The 19871-nt window shown below is 49.8% G+C and overlaps 1 protein-coding gene across 1 annotated transcript in view; it reads left to right on the top strand.

The window, feature by feature from the left end:
* Positions 1-1025: 1025 nt before the first annotated feature.
* LOC119173359 (uncharacterized) overlaps positions 1026-19871 on the top strand; it is a 45868-nt gene continuing 27022 nt past the window's right edge. The window contains exon 1 of the mRNA XM_037424212.2: positions 1026-1341. Within this exon, the coding sequence (XP_037280109.2) occupies positions 1033-1341 (309 nt within the window). The 5' untranslated portion in view covers positions 1026-1032. The remainder of the gene's footprint in view (positions 1342-19871) is intronic.

Raw genomic sequence — 19871 nt, 5'->3', positions numbered from 1 at the left:
ATACGAGAAGAAATACTTCGCATTTAATACTTTATGCCATGCACGAAGGACTTTTCGTCATCACTGAAAGGAGGGGCGAGATCACGTGGCGTGTGGGCTATTCGACATGTAAAACCAGTGTAGACAAACGCAGTAAACACAACTTTCTTGTGGTCGTGCCTCACTTTCGGCAAAGATAGCTTCCGCAGAACTGATAAGCAGCGTTTTCTTGTGTTTTTTATGAATAGCACCAAAGCAGTGAAGCAGACTGTGCTGAACGAAATCAAAGAGGCTGAACTAGGTTGTTCGACGTGGTCTTGCTCGGCACAGAGCAGAACAGCACAACCAGCCGAGTGATCAGGAGGTTTGTCTGTTTTCGCGGTTACAGTGGTTACATTTTGTGAAGATGTGATATAGAACAACCCCATGAAATTCGAGAATATCAAAATATGCTATTTTTAATATTTGCACGTGTTCATGTTTCATAGGTATGTGTTCGTAAATTATGCTACCAACATATAGCCGCTTGATCATGATGCCAAGCCTTGTATGTTCGCACTAAGTAACATGCGTTTTTAATTTCCCGTATCCTTCACCACGACACAACACTAGACACATACACTTATTCCAAATGTTTAAACAGACATTCATAAAGCTCTCGGACAAAGTCCGTGCCCTGCAGTCAAAACACAAAAATTGTTCCCAACACATTTAGTCTTTTTTATTTTTAAAATGTATTTTTAAGTATCCAATTATGCGCTCTTCCATGTACAAGATGCAAACGTCCACCAAGACCCCCCCCCCCCCCAACTCTCAATTACTGTCAAATTCATTTAAGAGTTTCAGTGAATACCAAACGACTTACGGGTGACGAGGGGTAACATTATGACGTAAACCTTGCTGCCATGGCTTAGTGAGAATCATATACAGGAATCTGACGACAATTAGTCGGCCGTCGTAAAAACCGTTAAAAGTGCCGAGCTGCACAACACTAAATGTAATATAAAGTGGCCTTGTAAACCCAGACTAGTGTGTGACAGGCGCTCGTAGCATATGTTTCGCTGCTCAGCCGCACTGCCAGCGGGTGTATTAGGGGGGAAGTGTATATCAGGAGCAAGGCGGCTGTTCTTGCCACTTAACATAGACGTACACCATAGCACGGAGGTTCACCACTTACTTCGTTGTAAGGGGCACCTTTTTCCCCGCTCTTTGTCTTGCCGTATATCTCGCACAGCAATGTGTTCCTCGATGGCATCGTTACTAGCTGCAGTATGTGTAGCCTGGTCTTGCCTGTTCTCCGCATCGGCTCGCTCCTTCTGGAAGAATGAGAAACACTACCATGGGACTCTTAATGCTTTTCAGGTACGTAACATCTACTAAACGTTTAATTTATAATAGGAAGTCAATACGAGACTTTAGGAAAGCGAAGGTGAAGAATTTTCTGAAACATTGTGTCATTCGAGATGGTTCACTATCAAAGCGGCGAAGATGAAGTGAACAAAAAAGGAAGAAAACGGCCAGGGTAAAAAGCCATACCAATAATGAATGGGACAAAACACAGAGATAATAAATTAGTATGAGAAAAAATATAACTGCCTGGTATATGCGGTGTAACTTGACGTAGCGGAGCTATTCGACCTTGCTGCCGCTAACCACATAGAGTTAAAAATGGATGTAACAATTAACTTACAATGATTCGGCGTTGTGGTTAGTCTAGACCAGCGTCCCCTGATTCTGCACTCTATCAGGGTGCGACCACTAAATTGTTGTGTGCCTGGTTGCACGCGATGGAAGGCGTTCCTGATTAAGATAACTTATTTTCCTGCTGTTTCACTTGTGCCGATTATGGTGCCACCTTCACAGTAGTTCGCCAATGTTTATTTCTTATAATTCTTACTTTGACGACGCATTTCAGTACGTATGAAGTATTTCCCTTTCAAATATCACGGCGACCATTACGCATAATATTGTTACGCCTGAAGTAGGGGTACGGGGGTTTATTGAACGGAAGCTGGGATGGCGAGGCCGCACCGGATAAAACTGCCGAGAGATCTTCTTCTTCCCAAGTCCACACTTCTATTCCCTCTTATCAATCCGGCACATACACGTCGTAATATTTCCCCCTTCGCAGACGAAGCGCACCGCGCGTTTCATGCATCGTCCCGCAGTCTAAAAGCTTTGAGGCGAGCCACATGGGTAACCTCGGTCTTGGTTGATCGTCTCCCACTAGCTGTCAGTCGTGCTATTTTATAATCTACTGCACTGAGGCGCTCAAGGACAACGAATGGGCCAGTGTAGTGGGCGAGAAGTTTTGTGGACAAGCCACGCTTGCGGATAGGCTTCCACACCATTACAAGGTCTCCCGGTTCATATGTGACGTGGCGGTGCTTGCTGTCGTAGCGGAGCTTTGAGCGGTCTTGCGATGCTATAGTACGCAGGCGGGCAAGACGCCGAGTTTCTTCTGCAAGGCATAGTGTTTCAGCTAATGAAGGATCGTCATTGTCATAAAACGAAAAGATAGTGTCCAGGGTATAACGAGGGGGTCGAACGTAAAGAAGGAAGAAAGGGCTGTGGCCGGTGGTTTCGTGTTGGGCAGTGTTGAAGGCATACGTGATGAACGGTAAGACGTCGTCCCAGTTCTTGTGATTGGACGCCACGTACATTGAAAGCATATTCACCAGTGTCCGGTTCGTTCGTTCAGTAAGGCCATTCGTCTGTGGATGGTAAGGTGTCGAATGACGAAGTTCCGAGCCACACATACGGAGCAGTTCCTCAACAACGTCTGCCGTAAACTGACGGCCGCGGTCGCTTATTATGACGCGAGGAGGTCCGTGGCGCAGTATGATAGAGTGCAGGAGAAAGGAGGATACTTCGCCAGCAGTCGCAGATGGCAGGGCGGCCGTTTCGCAGTAGCGGGTCAGGTAATCGGCGCACACTACAATCCAACGGTTGCCTTTTGCCGAGCGTGGAAAAGGGCCCACGAGGTCAATGCCAACTTGCTCAAAGGGAGTGCTGGGAGGCGTCACAGGCTGTAGAAGTCCAGCCGGAGCAGTCGTGACTGATTTGTGCGTCTGGCATTGAGTGCAACTGGCCACGTACTGCTCAACTGACTGGCGCATGCGTGGCCAGTAAAATCGCTCCTGTGTACGAAGGAGTGTTCGCGTCATTCCCAGGTGACCCGAAGTTGCGTCGTCGTGCATGGCGCGCAGAATGGAGGAACGGAGTGTGTGCGGCACCACCAGCAAGAAGCGGGAACCCGTGGCCGAGAAGGTCCTCTTGTAAAGTAATCCTTCACGAACGCAAAAGCGTCCGGCCAAAGTGGACGCTCGTGCTTCAGCAAATAATGGCTCCAAGCTGACATCCTTCCGCTGTTCATTTTCAAAGGTGGTCTTGTCCGGGAATACTGGAGTCACTGACGCAATTAGGTGATCGAAATTGTCGGCATCACAAAGTGTTGTAGTAAGCGGCATCCGCGAAAGGCAGTCAGCGTCAGCGTGCTTCCTGCCACTCTTGTATGACACCGTGAAGTCATACTCTTGCAAGCGGAGGGCCCAGCGTGCCAGGCGGCCAGATGGGTCTCGGAGGCTTACAAGCCAGCACAAGGAATGATGGTCTGTGACCACTTGGAAGGGACGACCGTACAGGTATGAACGGAATCGCTGTACAGCGAAGACGAGTGCCAAACATTCTTGCTCAGTCACTGTGTAATTCCGTTCTGGTTTACTTAAAGTTCTGCTGGCATACGCAATGACATGTTCCTTTCCACTGTGTCGTTGTACTAGAACTGCACCTATGCCAATGCCACTGGCGTCAGTATGAACTTCGGTCGGCGCCGAAGGGTCGAAGTGCCGGAGAATGGGCTGCGATGTGAGTAAGAACTTGAGTTGGTTGAAAGACGTCTCACAGTCATGTGTCCATTCAAAGCTAGTACCTTGACGTAGCAGACTGGTCAAGGGGAAGGCAACGTCGGCGAATGCGGGAATAAATCGGCGAAAGTACGAGCACAGGCCTAGGAAGCTGCGAAGCTCTTTCGTTGAGCGAGGTGGTTTGCACGCTTTCACAGCTGCTGTCTTGCTCGGGTCAGGCCTGATCCCATCTTTGTTCACAAGGTGCCCAAGTACTAAGGTTTGTCGCTCGCCGAAATGACACTTCTTCGAATTAAGAACAAGGCCAGCGTTTCTAATGCATTCCAGAACAATGTCCACGCGTTCGTTGTGCTCACGAAATGTGCGCCCAAAGATCACGATGTCATCTAGGTAGCACATACAGACGTTCCATTTTAGGCCACGCAGAATGGTATCCATGAACCTTTCGAATGTGGCAGGAGCATTACATAATCCAAACGGCATCACGTTAAATTCATAAAGTCCGTCTGGAGTTATGAAAGCAGTCTTTTCCTTGTCCGCTGGATGCATGGGAATCTGCCAGTAGCCTGAACGTAAATCGATAGACGAGAAGTATGACGCCGAATGGAGACAGTCCAAGGCGTCATCAATTCGTGGAAGAGGATAAACATCTTTCTTCGTGATGGAGTTCAAACGGCGATAGTCGACACAAAATCTCCAGGTACCGTCTTTCTTTTTCACAAGGATCACAGGAGCTGCCCAAGGGCTCGATGATTCTTGAATGATGCCCTTTTGGAGCATTTCACGCACTTGATTGTCTATTATCTTGCGCTCGGACGGCGATACTCGGTACGGTTTTTGTCGGATTGGCTGTGCTGTTTCTGTATTTATCCTATGGCGTATACGAAATGGAGGAATGGAAGGCGTATGGTCACTCTGGGAGAAATCAAAAACTTGCAAGTACTTTAACAAAACGTCCACAAGCATTCTGCGCTTGTCGGCAGTCAGCGCCTTATCAACCATAGGTAAAACTTTCGAACTGTCTGAGCAGGCGGTCACTTGTTCATCCCGTCGAACGTCACTGAGGACAGCTACTGTTGTTGGCGAGTATTCTTTAAACGACGCTAGCTTAAGTCCTCCTGGTAGCAGCACCGGTTCGTTTGAATAATTCGTTGTCCAAAGGTCTGAACGACCTTCACTCACTGAAACTATGCTGTGGGGTACCAACGTGTTCTTCTTTATACAACTTAGATGGAAAGGCTCCACTAGCGCATCGAAACTGGTCTTATTGTCGTTAATATGCGAAGAAGCTACTGGAACGCGCACAGCACAGAAGGCCGGGATAACGGTATCTTCATAGACTCGGAGTGCACCGCTTTCCGTACCCGAATTCTCGATAAGTCCATGAGGAACAGCGTCACTTATGATAACTTCGCCATTTCGACAGTCTACAGTGGCTCCGCACATTCGCAAGAAATCTATGCCTAGAATGATGTCATGAGTGCTCCGCGGAAGAACCGTGAATTCTGTCACAAACACTTGATCACTCAGTAACACTGCCGCGGTACAAACACCAATCGGACACAACGAGTTGCCGCCCACGCCACAGAACGTTATCGCTTTCTCCAACAAAAAGGTCACCTTTCTTCCCAAACGAGCTTTGAACGCAGCACTCATGATCGACACGGCGGCTCCAGTATCCACCAAAGCCATCGTATGTACACCATCAACAAAAACTTGCACTTTGTTTTTAAACATAAGCACCGGTGGAGGTATCTCTTCTTGCAGCGAATCACCAGCGACCTCACCCCCAGCGGCCGCGCTGCCTAGTTTTCCGGAGGCGGCGAAGGGTAGCGGCGCCTAGGAGACGGCGACCGATTGGAGCGAGGGGCTGGCGGGGGTGTCAGACTGCGGTCAGAGGCTGGAGAACGGTTTCGCAGCGGCCTTGGTGTCTCGTAAGATGCGCTTCCAGGGAACGTTGGTGCTTGTGCAAAGTCGGACAGGTGGGATCTCGGTGGGCAGTCGTACCTCGGCGGCTGCCGGTAGTTACAGTACCTGGCAATGTGGCCTTCGACGCCACAGTTGTAGCAGATGGGTAGGGGTCGCTCGCCGAACCACTGCTGAGAGCGCTGGGCTGTGTAGGGTCGCCTAACCGAACGGGGTGGAGCAGATTGCTGAACGGGAGCTGCGCGCCTCTGTGGGGCGGGGCCGGGACGAAGACGTTGGTCATACCGCTGGTCAGACGCGAATGAGTCTCGGCGTGGCCACGAAGCCCTAGCTTCGCGAACGTCTGTCACACATACTGATGGTGGCAGAGGAGCGAACGGGGCCGGGTAGTAGGATGAACAGGTAGGCGTATGACGGATGGTGTCGTGGAACAGTGTGTCTTGTCGCTGTAGTTCTTCCCGCACTATTGTCCGGATAGTAGCGGCAAGGTCGGCGGGCGGGCTCACGTCGACGCTGGCGACCGTTGTTACATTTGCCAGCCTACCAAATTTCGGGGCAATACGACGGGTCTTTAGCTTCTCAAAAGTACGGCAGTGACGTTGGACGGCGGAGACGGAAGTGAGGTCTTCCCTGCCTATCAAAAAGTTGTAGACGTCCTCTGCTATACCCTTCAGAAGGTGGCCGACCATGTCCTCTTCAGTCATGTACGGGTCTATGATCTTGCAGAGCATCAGGACCTCCTCTATGTAGGTGGTACACGTTTCTCCAGGAGTCTGAGCTCTTTGAGCCAACGTGCGCTCCGCGCTCTTCTTTTTTGAATCAGAGTCGCCGAAGCATTTCTTGAGCTCTTCAGTGAAACGATCCCACGTTGTTAAGGAATCTTCGTGGTTTTCGTACCACATCAGAGCTGTTTCCGTGAGAAACAGCGCGACATTTCCCAGTTGGTCGGTGGCATCCCAGCAGTTGTACCGGCTCACCCTTTTGTACTGTGTCAGCCACGCATCCACATCTTCTCCGGCTCTTCCCGCGAACGGGCGGGGTTCCATATAGTGATATCGAGGTGCAGCTGGCACTGACCTTTGTGTGGTTGAGAAGGCGTGACCTTCGCTCTCGGCCATGGCAGTTGGTGTCGGTGGCAGACCGGCAATACGACGGCTCCGTCGAAGTTCGAACAGCTGTGGCTCCGTGGTTCGTCGACGTATACTGTACCCAGCACCTTCCACCACTCTGTTACGCCTGAAGTAGGGGTACGGGGGTTTATTGAACGGAAGCTGGGATGGCGAGGCCGCACCGGATAAAACTGCCGAGAGATCTTCTTCTTCCCAAGTCCACACTTCTATTCCCTCTTATCAATCCGGCACATACACGTCGTAATAATATATACATTTCTCACCGATATAACCAGGACAATATACAGCTAAGTTATACACTTACTGAACACAGAATAACCCTTTAGTACTATTCACGTGCATGTTAAAGAACCCCCGGTGGTCTAAATGATGCTATAGAGACCCAAATAAGGTGGACTGGAATATTTTGTACCGGTTGTTGCATCTAAAACGCCTTATTCAAATACTGCTAAAAAAACTACCAGACATGCATGGTATGCGCAGCACAGTGACAACAAAACCTCACAGGGCGGTCTTTCTAGAGTCTTCTTTAGACCTTCTTTGGGTAACTGCTATGACAATCAGAGTATTCCCTACGCCATAAGTTTCATCATTTTTTTGTGCAGCAGAAAAGCATTCGTCAGGCCATGCTTCGTCATTATTTGGAGAAGCGTGGTGCCCGCTACACACGTGCAAAGAATTTTGTGCTATTTTTTATGCTGGGGCTGGTGATGGCGAATAATTATGGCTAAGGCTTTTGCGATGGGATGGAGAATTCAGCGACCAACTCGTCACCCAATTTGCCTTTTTTGACGCCTTGTTGGTCTTTTTCTGTTCTAAAATGCTTGGTTGCTAATTTGAACGAGCTTCCTTTTCTGACAAGAAGCCTGCTGTAATGCATGAACGAACTTTGTGTGGCGTAAACACGTGTGCGTGTGAACATTGGCGGAATTCGGAAATGTTTGTGCGGGCGTCCGAGGAAGAGAAGGACGATGACAAGAAGCCGAGCCAGCGACAGGTGGCACGTGCGGTGGTGGCTCAAGCGGGAAAAGGAAAGAAAGACGAGAGGTGCGCTGGGAACGCGCAGAGAGCCTATCAAGACCTTGCCGAAGTTCTTGCTGGACCAGGGCGCTGTCCTTGGAGGTTTTCGTGGCCGTGCTAACAGAAGGCCTGGTGCTCGCCAGGTGGTTTTGATGGTGGCTCAAGCTGGGACACGCCGGAACAGGGCACTGTCCATGGAGCTCCTCCAGCCTGTTCCTTGGGAATCGAGGTCCGGGAGCAGAGGTACCTGTCCGGTACTACCGACACCGGGTGCGGTTCCTGCTACGTCGGCGTGCGTGACAAGGACGATGGGTTCTGGATTGCCGCCGCCACCTGAGACGGCTGAAAGCCGTCTACAAACGTGAGGTTTGACGGAGGCCTTGGCTCCTGCTGAGACCGCTCGCGGGACTGTGCCACATACGTGCCTAAGGTCGTTATGGGCACAAGTTGTCGGTGTGCGTGGACTTTCGCTTCCCTGAGACACTGGTTCAGCAAACTGTAAGTGGTCGTGTTGCCATGTAGATGAAACAGTAGCTGCTTGTGCTTTAAATAGTTTCCAAATTATAATGAAGGAATGATGACAACAAGAGAGAACAGCAAACATAATCGCAGAGTAAGGCACCACGAGATCGGCGCTCGAGCTCCTCTATCTTCCTCGTCCTGTCGCTATCTCCAATCTCCCACCTGCCCGTTTGGTTCGCCCAATAAACCTCTTTACATTTTGTGGAGGTGCTGGGTAACCACATCGCCTACAACCTCGCACCCTGCCGTCGGCCATGAAAGTTGACGCTGCCCAACAAACAATCCCGCACCCTGCCGTCGACCATGCAAGTTGACGCTGCCCAACAAACAATACCTCTCGCGGCCGCTACTTGCCCCGGCCCGGTTCATCAGCGAGACCCCCCGATCTTTGCCGGCACCGAAGTCCAGGACGTCGAGGACTGGCTGTCGTTATACGAGAAAGTCAGTGGACCCAACAGGTGGGATGACGCTGCTAAGTTAGGCACTGTCAAGTTTTATCTCACCGACGTGGCCAAGCTGTGGTATACGGACCACGAAACCGAGTTCGCGAATTGGTCCGCCTTCAAGGAGGCAATATGTGCCGTTTTTGGTCGTCCTGCTTTACAGAAGCTACGCGCCGAACAACGTCTGCGCACACGGGCACAGCAGCCACGTGAAACTTTCACATCATATATAGAAGATGTGATCGATCTCTGCCGGCGCGTCGATGCTTCCATGAGCGAGAGTGCGAAGATACAGCACATTATGAAGGGCGTCGACGATTGCGTTTTCCAGACGCTTCTCGCGAAGTCTCCTAGCACTGTGGCAGAAGTAGTGACTTTGTGCCAAACCTATGATGAATTGCGGAGGCAACGAGCTCAGACGCGACGCTCATTCCAGACAATCCAACCAGTGACCGCACTGGACGCTATGACTGACCAGACAAACCTTCTCGCACAAATGAAAGACTTCGTGCGAGAGGAAGTGGCTCGGCAGCTTTCTCTGCTGCCTTTTGCTCAACGCCAGGAGCTCTCGCACCAACAGCCACTGCGACACCCACCACCATTGGCTCCCATGCTCCAACATGTGGTCCAGGAACAGATTTCCGAGGCTATGCCGGTGCCCTTGCAGCAGCCCCCCGTCAACGCGCCTCTTACTTACGCTGAGGCACTCAAGCGGCAGCAGCGACACCTCCCCCCGCCGTTCCAGGGACTGCCGTATACCTCAGCCCCGACTCAGGCGTCCACCGCCTCGGTTCCTCCCATTGCCACCACAGCCTCGACTCACCCGCATGGACTGGTCCCCTCGTCGCCAATAATTGGAGAACGCGCGATAACCGGCCCATCTGTTTTGCGTGTGGCGGCCCTGGCCATATCGCCCGTTACTGCCGTCGTCGCGTGCCGGGATACACAGACGCCCGGACACAGAATAGCTTCATGCACCTTTCTCCATCCCGTCTGAAATATTCTGACCCTCAGTCAAGCTCGTCTTCACGGGAATGTCCGCGTACTATGTCTGGTCGCTCACCTTCACCCAATCGTCGCTCCCTGTCACCCATGCGTCGTCGGCCAGCTCCTGAACACGTGGGAAACTAACCGCCGCAGTTCAGGAGGCAAGAACTGCGCCGTCGAAATGCTCAAGTACTCGGACATTGCCGTCGAATATTGTCGAAGTTTTTGTAGAAGGTACTCGAGCATATGCTCTAGTGGATACTGGTGCTGCCGTTTCCGTGATAGACGCTAAGCTTTGCCGCAAGCTCCGAAAAGTGACGACGCCTCTTAATATGATGTCCTTGCAAACAGCGAATGGGGACCCGGTTGAGCCTGTAGCCGCCTGTACTGTCCGACTGATGATCGCAAAGGACCACTACACTGTTGAGTTTATTGTCCTTTCGTCATGCTCACACGACATCATACTTGGATGGGATTTTTTATCGCGTAACCATGCCGTTATTGATTGAGCAAGATCGGAGCTTGAACTTTTCCCGTTTTACGACCAACCAACCAGCCGCATTCAGCCCGCCGTACACAAACTCGTCGTCAAAGAAGGCATTGAAATTCCTCCGACAGCAGCTGTGTTGCTCCCCGTGTTCTGTGACGGCATTAGGAACGAAGCTGCATTCTTTGAGCCATCAAGCCTCTTCCTTAGTCGAAGATCACTTCTTCTGCCTTATTCAACGCTCTCTATTTCTGAAGGAAACAGTGCTCTTTGCCTCATCAATCACCTTCCGTATCCCGTCGAACTGTTTCAAGGTGAATCTCTTGGACGCGTGCATGTCATTGATAAAGAACAAATTTTTACCATGCCGCCAGAATGTTCCGGTGTCTATGACGCCCTAAGTGCCCTCAACCCTTCCAATATACCACTTTGCGAGCTTTTCGATTCATCAATTGCCGACGGACTATCGCCATCTGAACGCTCTGAGCTCCTTCAGCTGCTCTACCAGTTTCGTGAATCCTTTGACGTTGCTCAACCTACCCTCGGCCGAACTTCCAGTTTTTTCCACTGCATCGACACAGGTTTCAACGCGCCAGTACGACAGCGACCATACCGTGTTTCCGCCACGGAACGTCAGGTTATCACCGAACACGTTGACGATATGCTCAAGCACGACGGTATCCGACCTTCCCAAAGTCCGTGGGCATCACCTGTCGTTCTTGTGAAGAAGATGGATGGTAAAATTTGCTTCTGCGTTGATTACAGGCGCTTAAATAGGATCACTCGCAAAGACGTATACTCTTTGCCCAGGATTGATGACGCCCTTGATTGCTTACAAGGTGCCGAGTTTTTTTCGTCGTTAGATTTGCGTTCGGGGTATTGGCAGGTGCCCTTAGCAGATGGTGATTCGTGACATCGGACGGGCTATATGAGTTCAATGTCATGCCCTTCGGCCTCTGCGATGCGCCGGCCACATTCGAGCGCATGATGGACTCGGTTCTGCGGGGTTTGAAATGGAACATATGCCTCTGCTACCTCGACGTTATCGTCGTCTTTGCACCCGATTTCGCAACACACCTTGTACGCCTGAAATATGTCCTCACGTGTCTGAAGAATGCGCAGCTCCAACTGAATCTCAAGAAATGCCACTTCGCTGCTCAGACGCTCACCATTCTCGGTCACGTCGTATCAAAGGATGGTGTTCTTCCCGACCCGGCTAAACTACGCGCTGTTGCTGAATTCCCCAAACCAACGACTGTAAAACAGTTACGCAGCTTCGTAGGACTGTGCTCCTACTTTCGTCGGTTTGTGCGCAACTTTGCCTCCATAATTGCCCCTTTGACCCAACTTTTAAGCAGTGCCGACGACATATCATCATGGTCTTCCGAATGCGATCACGCATTTACCACTCTTCGCCGTCGCCTGACATCACCGCCTATATTGCGCCACTATGATCCCACGGCTGCAACTGAAATCCATACAGACGCCAACGGTGTCGGTCTCGGTGCAGTTCTCGCTCAACGCAAGCCTGGATCTCCTGAGTATGTCGTCGCCTACGCCATCAGAACGCTCAACAAGGCTGAGGTAAACTACAGTGTTACCGAAAAAGAGTGCTGAGCCATACTTTGGGCAATTGTAAAATTTTGCCCATACTTATATGGCCGCACCTTTGCTGTAGTTACAGACCATCATGCCTTATGTTGGTTGTCGTCGCTGAAGGATCCATCAGGTCGCCTTGCTCGTTGGGCTCTGCGACTTCAAGAGTATGACATCCGCGTCGTGTACCATTCCGGCCGCCAACATGCCGATGCTGATGCGCTCTCGCGATCGCCACTGTCGACTGAGGCTGCCTCTATATCTTCTGTGGAACACGCGCTGTCCGCTCTTGACATCGACACAATGACCTCTGCACAGCGCGACGATCCATGGTAACTTCGCTTCTGGACGTCTTATCTGGGGTACCGACAATTCCCATCACTCGAGCAATGCGACGCCAGGCTTCGCACTTCACCATTCGAGGTGGCCTCTTGTACCGGCGCAATTACTCACCAGATGGCACGAAGTGGCTGCTCATTATTCCCCGAAAGCTGCGCTCTACAATCTGTGCATCATTTCACTCCAACCCGCAATGCGCTCACGCCGGTGTCTTCAAGACCTACGAGCGTTTAAGGAAGCGGTACTACTGGCGTGGGATGTTTACTTTTGTTCGACAGTTTATTCGCGGCTGCCACGAGTGTCAGCGACGAAAACAGCCACCGAATGCAGGAGCAGCTCCACTACAGCCGCTTGCGTGCTCTGACCGCCCATTCGATCGCGTCGGAATTGACCTTTATGGACCACTGCCATTGACGACAGCAGGTAACCGGTGGGCTATCGTTCCTGTAGATCACCTGACACGGTACGCCGAAACCGCTGCTCTTCCTACGGCCACCACTCAGGACGTCGCATCTTTTATCCTCCATCGGTTTGTGTTGCATCACGGCCCTCCTCGTGAGCTCCTCAGTGACTGGGGCCGTGTATTTCTATCCGACGTAATCCAAGCCCTTCTCCGTCAGTGCCATATTGTACACCGGATGAGTACTGCTTACCACCCTCAGACGAATGGCCTGACTGAGCGGTTTAATCGGACCCTGGGTGACATGCTCGCGACGCATGTGGCCTCTGACCAAACGAACTGGGACCTGGTTCTCCCGTTTGCGACCTACGCGTAACACACCGCTACCCAAGTCACCACCGGCTTTTCTCCATTCTACCTTCTATACGGACGTCAACCATCGCACACAATTGACACTTTGCTGCCATACGCACCAGATGCATCTGAGTGCACGACCGTGTCTGAAGCCGCCCGTCACGCCGAAGAATGCCGCCAACTAGTGAAGCAGTTTACTACGGCTGACCAGCAACGCCAGAAAAAAGCCCGCGATGACGACCACCCTCCTGCCGCCAAGTTCGCCCCTGGAACCCTTGTATGGCTGTATGTACCACCCTGTGCACCTGGTTTGTCTACCAAGCTACTTTCAAATTACCATGGCCCATACCGCGTGGTAGAGCGCACATCGCCCGTCAATTACGCCATTGAACTGCTTACGCCACCCGGTGACCGTCGTCGGCGTGGACACGATAATGTTCACGTGGACCGCTTGAAGCCATACTTCGACCCGCTCATTCCCACTTGTTAGATCGCCAGGATGACTTGATCTTTCTCGACGGGGGCATTAATAATGAAGGAATGATGACAACAAGAGGGAACAGCAAGCATCATCGCAGAGTAAGGCACCACGAGATCGGCGCTCGAGCTCCTCCATCTTCCTCGTCCTGTCGCTATCTCCAATCTCCCACCTGCCCGTTTGGTTCGCCCAATAAACCTCTTTACAATATGTATTTTTGTGCTTGTCTTCGTGATAGTCGATCAATTCTCTTGTTATAAATGTTGTTCTGGAACTGCTTCTGCTTCATCTCGTATTGTTCGTTCGGGCAAACATGACGAACTACCATGTCATCGCAATATTTTCTAGCGTCTGCGACAGGAGTCAGCTCTCACATCTTTCAGCCACACGTTGCGTTTGTGTGGTGGACGACGATGGACGAGAACACTACGCTCGTTGAGCTAAGAAAGGAGATGGAACTCCATGGAGAGGCGTCGCTAGCATGGGATATCGCAGTGCAGAAAGACGTGAGAGATCAGCGAGCTAAAGAGCGCGAAGAAGCAAACGTAGCGGCACAAGAAGAACACGCGAGAGCATTAGTGCGTATGAAGGCAGAGTGGGTGCTGCTGGAAGCGCGAAGGCACGCGTTAGTAGCAGAACAGCTGATTGCAAGAACCACAAGTAGCGAGACCAGTCACGGTCATAGTTTTCGCAGCCCCCACAAGATGATTCCTCCGTTTACGAAGATAGAGATGAGCAACACGCTTACATTCAAAGATTTGAGAGAGTAGTGTCTAGTCAAGGTTGGCAACAAGACAAACGGGCCTTGTAATGAAGTCTTTGTTTGACTGATGAAGCACTGACGGCAGTAGGTCGAATGTCCGCGGAAGACACTACCGACTACGCTAAGCTGAAGCAGACCCTACCGTAGTGGTTCCGCTACATCGAAGAAGGCTACCGTGTAAAATTTCGGGAGGCCAAGCCTGAAAACACTGAAACAGCACGACACCTTGCCGGTCGTCTTCTTACTACTTTGACCATAGGCAAGAGCTAGCTAATACACCGAAGATGTATGAAGCACTGCGAGACATGATTGTGTCGGAGCAGTTCCTACGTTGCTGTGATGAAAAGCTGGCGATCGTTCTCAAGGAAAGAGCGGGTGAAAACCTCGACACATTGTCAACAACAGTCGACCAGTACTTGGAAGCCCCTGGCATCAGTAATCTTGGTGAAGTCAAGGAAGCGAAAAAAGAGAAGAGGAACCTCCCACGCAGTTATAAAGATGCTGCGATTACAGGAAGCAAAGAAAAGCTTCTCTTCTTTGATGATTGATTGATTGATATGTGGGGTTTAACGTCCCAAAACCCCTATATGATTATGAGAGACGCCGTAGTGGAGGGCTCCGGAAATTTAGACCACCTGGGGTTCTTTAACGTGCACCCAAATCTGAGCACACGGACCTACAACATTTCCGCCTCCATCGGAAATGCAGCCGCCGCAGCCGGGATTTGAACCCGTCCCTGCGGGTCAGCAGCCGAGTACCTTAGCCACTAGACCACCACGGCGGGGCTCCTCTCTTCTTCCGTTGCAGCTAGCCGGGACATAAAGCTTGCGGCTGTTGGACGAAATCTACAGCACCGAAGCAATCACCATGCTGGCTATGCAGACCAACCACAGTGCAGACGCGTGTCGTACTAGCTCTGGCAGGCATGAAGCTTCATTTACTCTTCTCAGATATGACCAGAACCAGATGCACAGTCAGTAGGAAAAGCCGAAGCCTGCCCAGCAAAGTGCATGTAACTGGCATGGCCTGATCGACGTCGCCCAGAGTTGTAAAACGTTCTGTGGAGGGGGCCAACAGATGCCAACAGTCGCGGGGCCTCTTGATAGAAATGTGGTGACTGATCTCCGCGATTTTTGTTGCAACATGGTTGTTGGAAAACGGTAGCTCGTTTCCGACTCCAAGCTCACTGGTAATCGTCGAGTGATACGCCTACCTGACTGGTCAGAACAGTGTTTTCCAGAACCCAAAGTGTTCACCTACTCCTACTTTTGCAAAGGAGTTGCTGTCGCTGTTTGCATGGAGAACCCCCTGCACGATGTTATCTTAGGCAATATTGAGGGTGCTGTTTCGATTGCCAACCCCGAGGCCAAGCAAACAGACTTGCCAAAGGAGAAAAAGAAAAAGCAGAGAAAAAGTGCAGGAAGGCAAAAGAGACGGCTGGTACAAAAAAGATGGAAGAGCAAGGGAAATTACCCATACCACAAGTGAAACCGTTAGACATCAGTCCGCAGGAACCGCGGGAATCGCAGAGAAGAGATTGGACACTGGAAGCTTGTTTTCAAGCGATGAACCAACTGGAGGCTGAGATCAAGGTTATGTGTACAAATGCCGTCGAGCTGAGGACGAAATTTTTGAACACCTGTAAGATGGCTCACGAAACATTACAGAAAACAAACGCTTCAGGGAGAAAACACAGCTACGTCAGGAAACGAAAATTTACCCAGCTGTCTGCAGGTGACTAAGTGTTGCTGCTCCGTTCACCCGACAAGAATGGGCTCATGCTCACTTGGGAATGTCCCTTCACAATCGTAGAGAAGCGCAATGGAAATAATTGTGTGGTAGACCTTGGTTCGCAAGCTAGCTGATTTCATGCCAGCCTCCTCAATACACGTAAATGGACGGGAACAGGATCACATCACCGGTAGGGTGTCGTAAAATGAACGTGTATCATCTTTATTCCGATCAGTCGTGAATATAGGATAAGCACATTGTAAATAGTATTATGCGTTGTTAGTATTGAGGACTGTGGACCAGTTGTTTTACTGAAACAACTTTCTTGAGTGGGGGGAGGATTGTTATTCATTGACGAGCTTTGTGTCGCGTAAAAACGTGTGCGTGTGAACTTTGGCGGAATTTCAGAAAGTTTGTGTGGACGTCCGCGGAAGAGGACGATGACAAGTAGCCGAGACAGCGACAGGTGGTGACAGGTGGCACGTGCGGCGGTGGCACAAGCGCAAAAAAGAAGAGCCGATCAAGGCCTAGGCGAAGGACACGCCGGACCAGAAGGCTGTCCTTGAAGGTTTTCTTGACCGTGCTACCAGAGGGCCTGGTGCTCGCCAGGTGGTCCTGACGGTGGTTCCAGCTGCGACACGCTGGACCATGGCACTGTCCGTGGAGCTCCTCCTGCCTGTTTCCTGGGGATTGAGCTCCGGGAGCAGAGGTACCCCTCATGGGCTACCGACGCCGTGTGCGGCTCCTGCTACGTCGGCTTGCCCGACTGGGGCAATGGGTTCCGCATCGCTTCTGCCACCTGAGACTGCTGAAAACCATCTATGAACGTGAGGCCTGACGGAGGCCTTCTCTCCGGCTGAGATCGCACACGGGACGTGCCGCCTGCTTACGTGAGCTCATTACGGGCAAGAGTTGCCGCTGTGGGTGAACTTTCGCTTCCTTGAGACGCTCCATGGTTCCGCAAACCGTGAGCGATCATGTTGCCATGTAGATTCAAGAGTAGCCACTTGGACTTTGGGTAGCTTACGTATGTATTTCTGTGCTGGTATTCGTGGTAGTCGATCGAGTCTCTTCTTGTTATGAATGTTGTTCGCGAACTACTCCTGCGCCATTTCGCATCATTCGTTTCATTGACCACGCACGGGCAAACGTGACAAGCCACCCCTGTCGTTACACCTGCCTAAGGTCAGTTTGGAACAAAGCTTCAAGCACCGCTGAAGCTGTGTGGTATAATACTGGGATGGTACGCATGGAACCCGGATTCAAATTCCATTGTTCATCTGTGTTCTTTTATTTAATAAGTTATTTTTTCTTATTCCGTGCGATGGTGGTTATGAACACCGGTGGCGGTGGTGGTGGGAAACTATAGTGCACGCAATTCTTGTGTTCTCTTAACAGCTTTCGCTGTAAAAAGTGGCTTTCCGCCATCATAGGATCCTCTCCAGCCAACGGTGTCACTGCATCAACGTGATGTGTTGGCCATTCTGTGACGCGCACTTTGTGACGTACCTTGGCAGGCTTTGTGATATCCTTTCGTGGGCAAAGCAAGAAGGTGGTCCGCCGCGACGTCATGATGACATGGTGACGCCATTGGCTGGAGGGCTCCTTTGACGATTAAAAGCAGCTCTTCTTGATTTATGGCCTGGTAGAGTAAGTATTGGTATTATTACCCATTAGTAGGATGATCATTTCTAGAGCTTCAGTGAATTATTTGCTGTGTAACACAAAAGCACTCATTTCAGAAGGATAACCTTACTGTGAAGTGGCTTTTCTACTACGACTCATACTTTGAGTCACGCGTATAATTAGGGCAGTCCTCAAACCTTCATCTTTATTTATTTTTTTGTCATACTGCCTCTATTGAGGCCATAGCTGGTGCATACACTGTACAGATGCTATATGATTACTCATGATATTAACAAATCAGTAAGAAAAAATAAGAAAACAACAACATGGCCCTTTGCACATAGAAATATTTACACAACAAGGTATATAAGGAAAATAGAAGCGCATACAAAGTGAGAAGTACGTCAATATGGCTTGTTACATGGCTAATTACAGAACGCACGAGTAGTAAATACTTGTTTCTTTTCTCATATCATTAGCTTTTCAAAGGAGCTAAGATGTTTTTTCAATTTCTGACTCAAACTGAGACAATGACTGCGTGTTAGTGGCGTGAGGGGCCAACGTGAGGGTCCAACTGGTGGAAACAGGAAAACGAATATTTAAGCACATCAGTGTTGCATTTGCATTATACTAATGTGTGTGTATGTTTTTGTCTTGTGGCTCGTGTTTGTGAATAAGACACACAATTTCAAATGTCTATTTCAAAATAATTGTGCTGGAGTTGATATATAAATGTTAAACATGTGTGTTTTGTTCGTACTTCTAGGGTGGAAAGTTGAAAAATGAGTAAAAGATTAGTGGGTGAATGTTCACGCTTATATTTGTTGGGAATGAATTGTATGGCCTTCCTCAGTAATGGTTTTGATTGATTTCGATTTATTGATTTTTTAGCGAAAGCTATGTTTCACTACGTCATTGCCTGTCTTTCCTAATGATTACGCAGTTTGGAGAAGTAATTTCATCACTCGAGACGGGCGGTGATAACCAGGTTTAGGTCACTGCTACTATATCTGGTTCACGATCGAGCGATAAGTTTTCAATTGGCTGTACCTTATTCAGAATACTTGGAGCAGTTATGCTTAGCAGTGTTATTTTTTCGCACTGGTTTTGCCGAGATTCTGGGTGGTGTGCATACTTTTTTCTTTGTTCTATGTTCTCGTCTTTTTTTAGTTATTTTTCCACGCTTTCTTATTTCTAGCCTGTCATTCTTTTTTTCATCCCAAGTGTGAACAGGATAATTTAGGAACAGCTTATTGTACGCTAATGACACCTTGTTTTTGTTTTCTTAGTTTTGCTTAGCACTGTGCTAGAGTTTTTTGCAAGTATTTCCAAGTTTTCGTGAGGAATCTTCTATTGAGTTGACCATTTTCTCTAGCTTGAAGCCATTTTTGAGTATGTTATTTTTACTTTTTTCCTTAAGTAACTTACGTATGACTGTCGTGTCTTTCTCCTTCTAAGCGATGTATGCGCTCAATGGTCACAGACTCGATTTCAAGGTTGTTTTGGGATTACTCTGCCGTTTATGGTCTCAACAAGCGCTTCGCTTGCAGAGGCCGTAAAGCCTTCGTAGACTTTTTTAACATTTTAACAGGAAAGTGTTTTACGCCGGGGTCCACCAAACCTTTGGTGACGCACTGCCGCCACGGAAATGACGTCTGCAAATAGCACGCCTCAGAAGAGAAGGAAAAAGAAAGCGCCGTTAGCAGAAATCAAACCCATGACCTCTTGGATGGCGACAACAGCATCGGGGCATGCTATCCACTGCACCACGCTCGCATTCTTTGTAGGCTTTGAAAACACGCTTTTTATATCTACCACTGCCCTTTCACAGGACTAGTGGTAAAGTGTAATATTGCATCAAGGCCGTGGAACTCACGATTAGTTTCATCAATGTGTCATTATGCATCCGTCCTGCTTGGTGCGTTTCTGACAATAGAAGTGGAATTTTATCAACAGCTTAACACACTGCCAGGTAGACACCTTACCATAAGCGTCGACGTGCCTCACAGCATCCATACATATATAGAAAACATAGTTATGCAACTCATCGAGCATTCATATGGTGGCTAGAAACGTTGGTGTTTCGCCTGGCTCACGGTTATGCCACAATACCACGGTGGCCTGGATGCAAACTGCGCGTTACTTGACGTTGTCCGCTCACGCTCACCACGCGGAAAATTGCTGCCGGCCAACAGAGAAGACACAACGCAAGATGAGTTTTCTT

Source organism: Rhipicephalus microplus, chromosome 5 (assembly GCF_043290135.1).
Source record: "Rhipicephalus microplus isolate Deutch F79 chromosome 5, USDA_Rmic, whole genome shotgun sequence".
Classification (NCBI taxonomy): Eukaryota; Metazoa; Arthropoda; class Arachnida; order Ixodida; family Ixodidae; genus Rhipicephalus; species Rhipicephalus microplus.
Note: the sequence above shows the minus strand (reverse complement) of the source record. Positions and strands in the feature narration are given on the sequence as shown.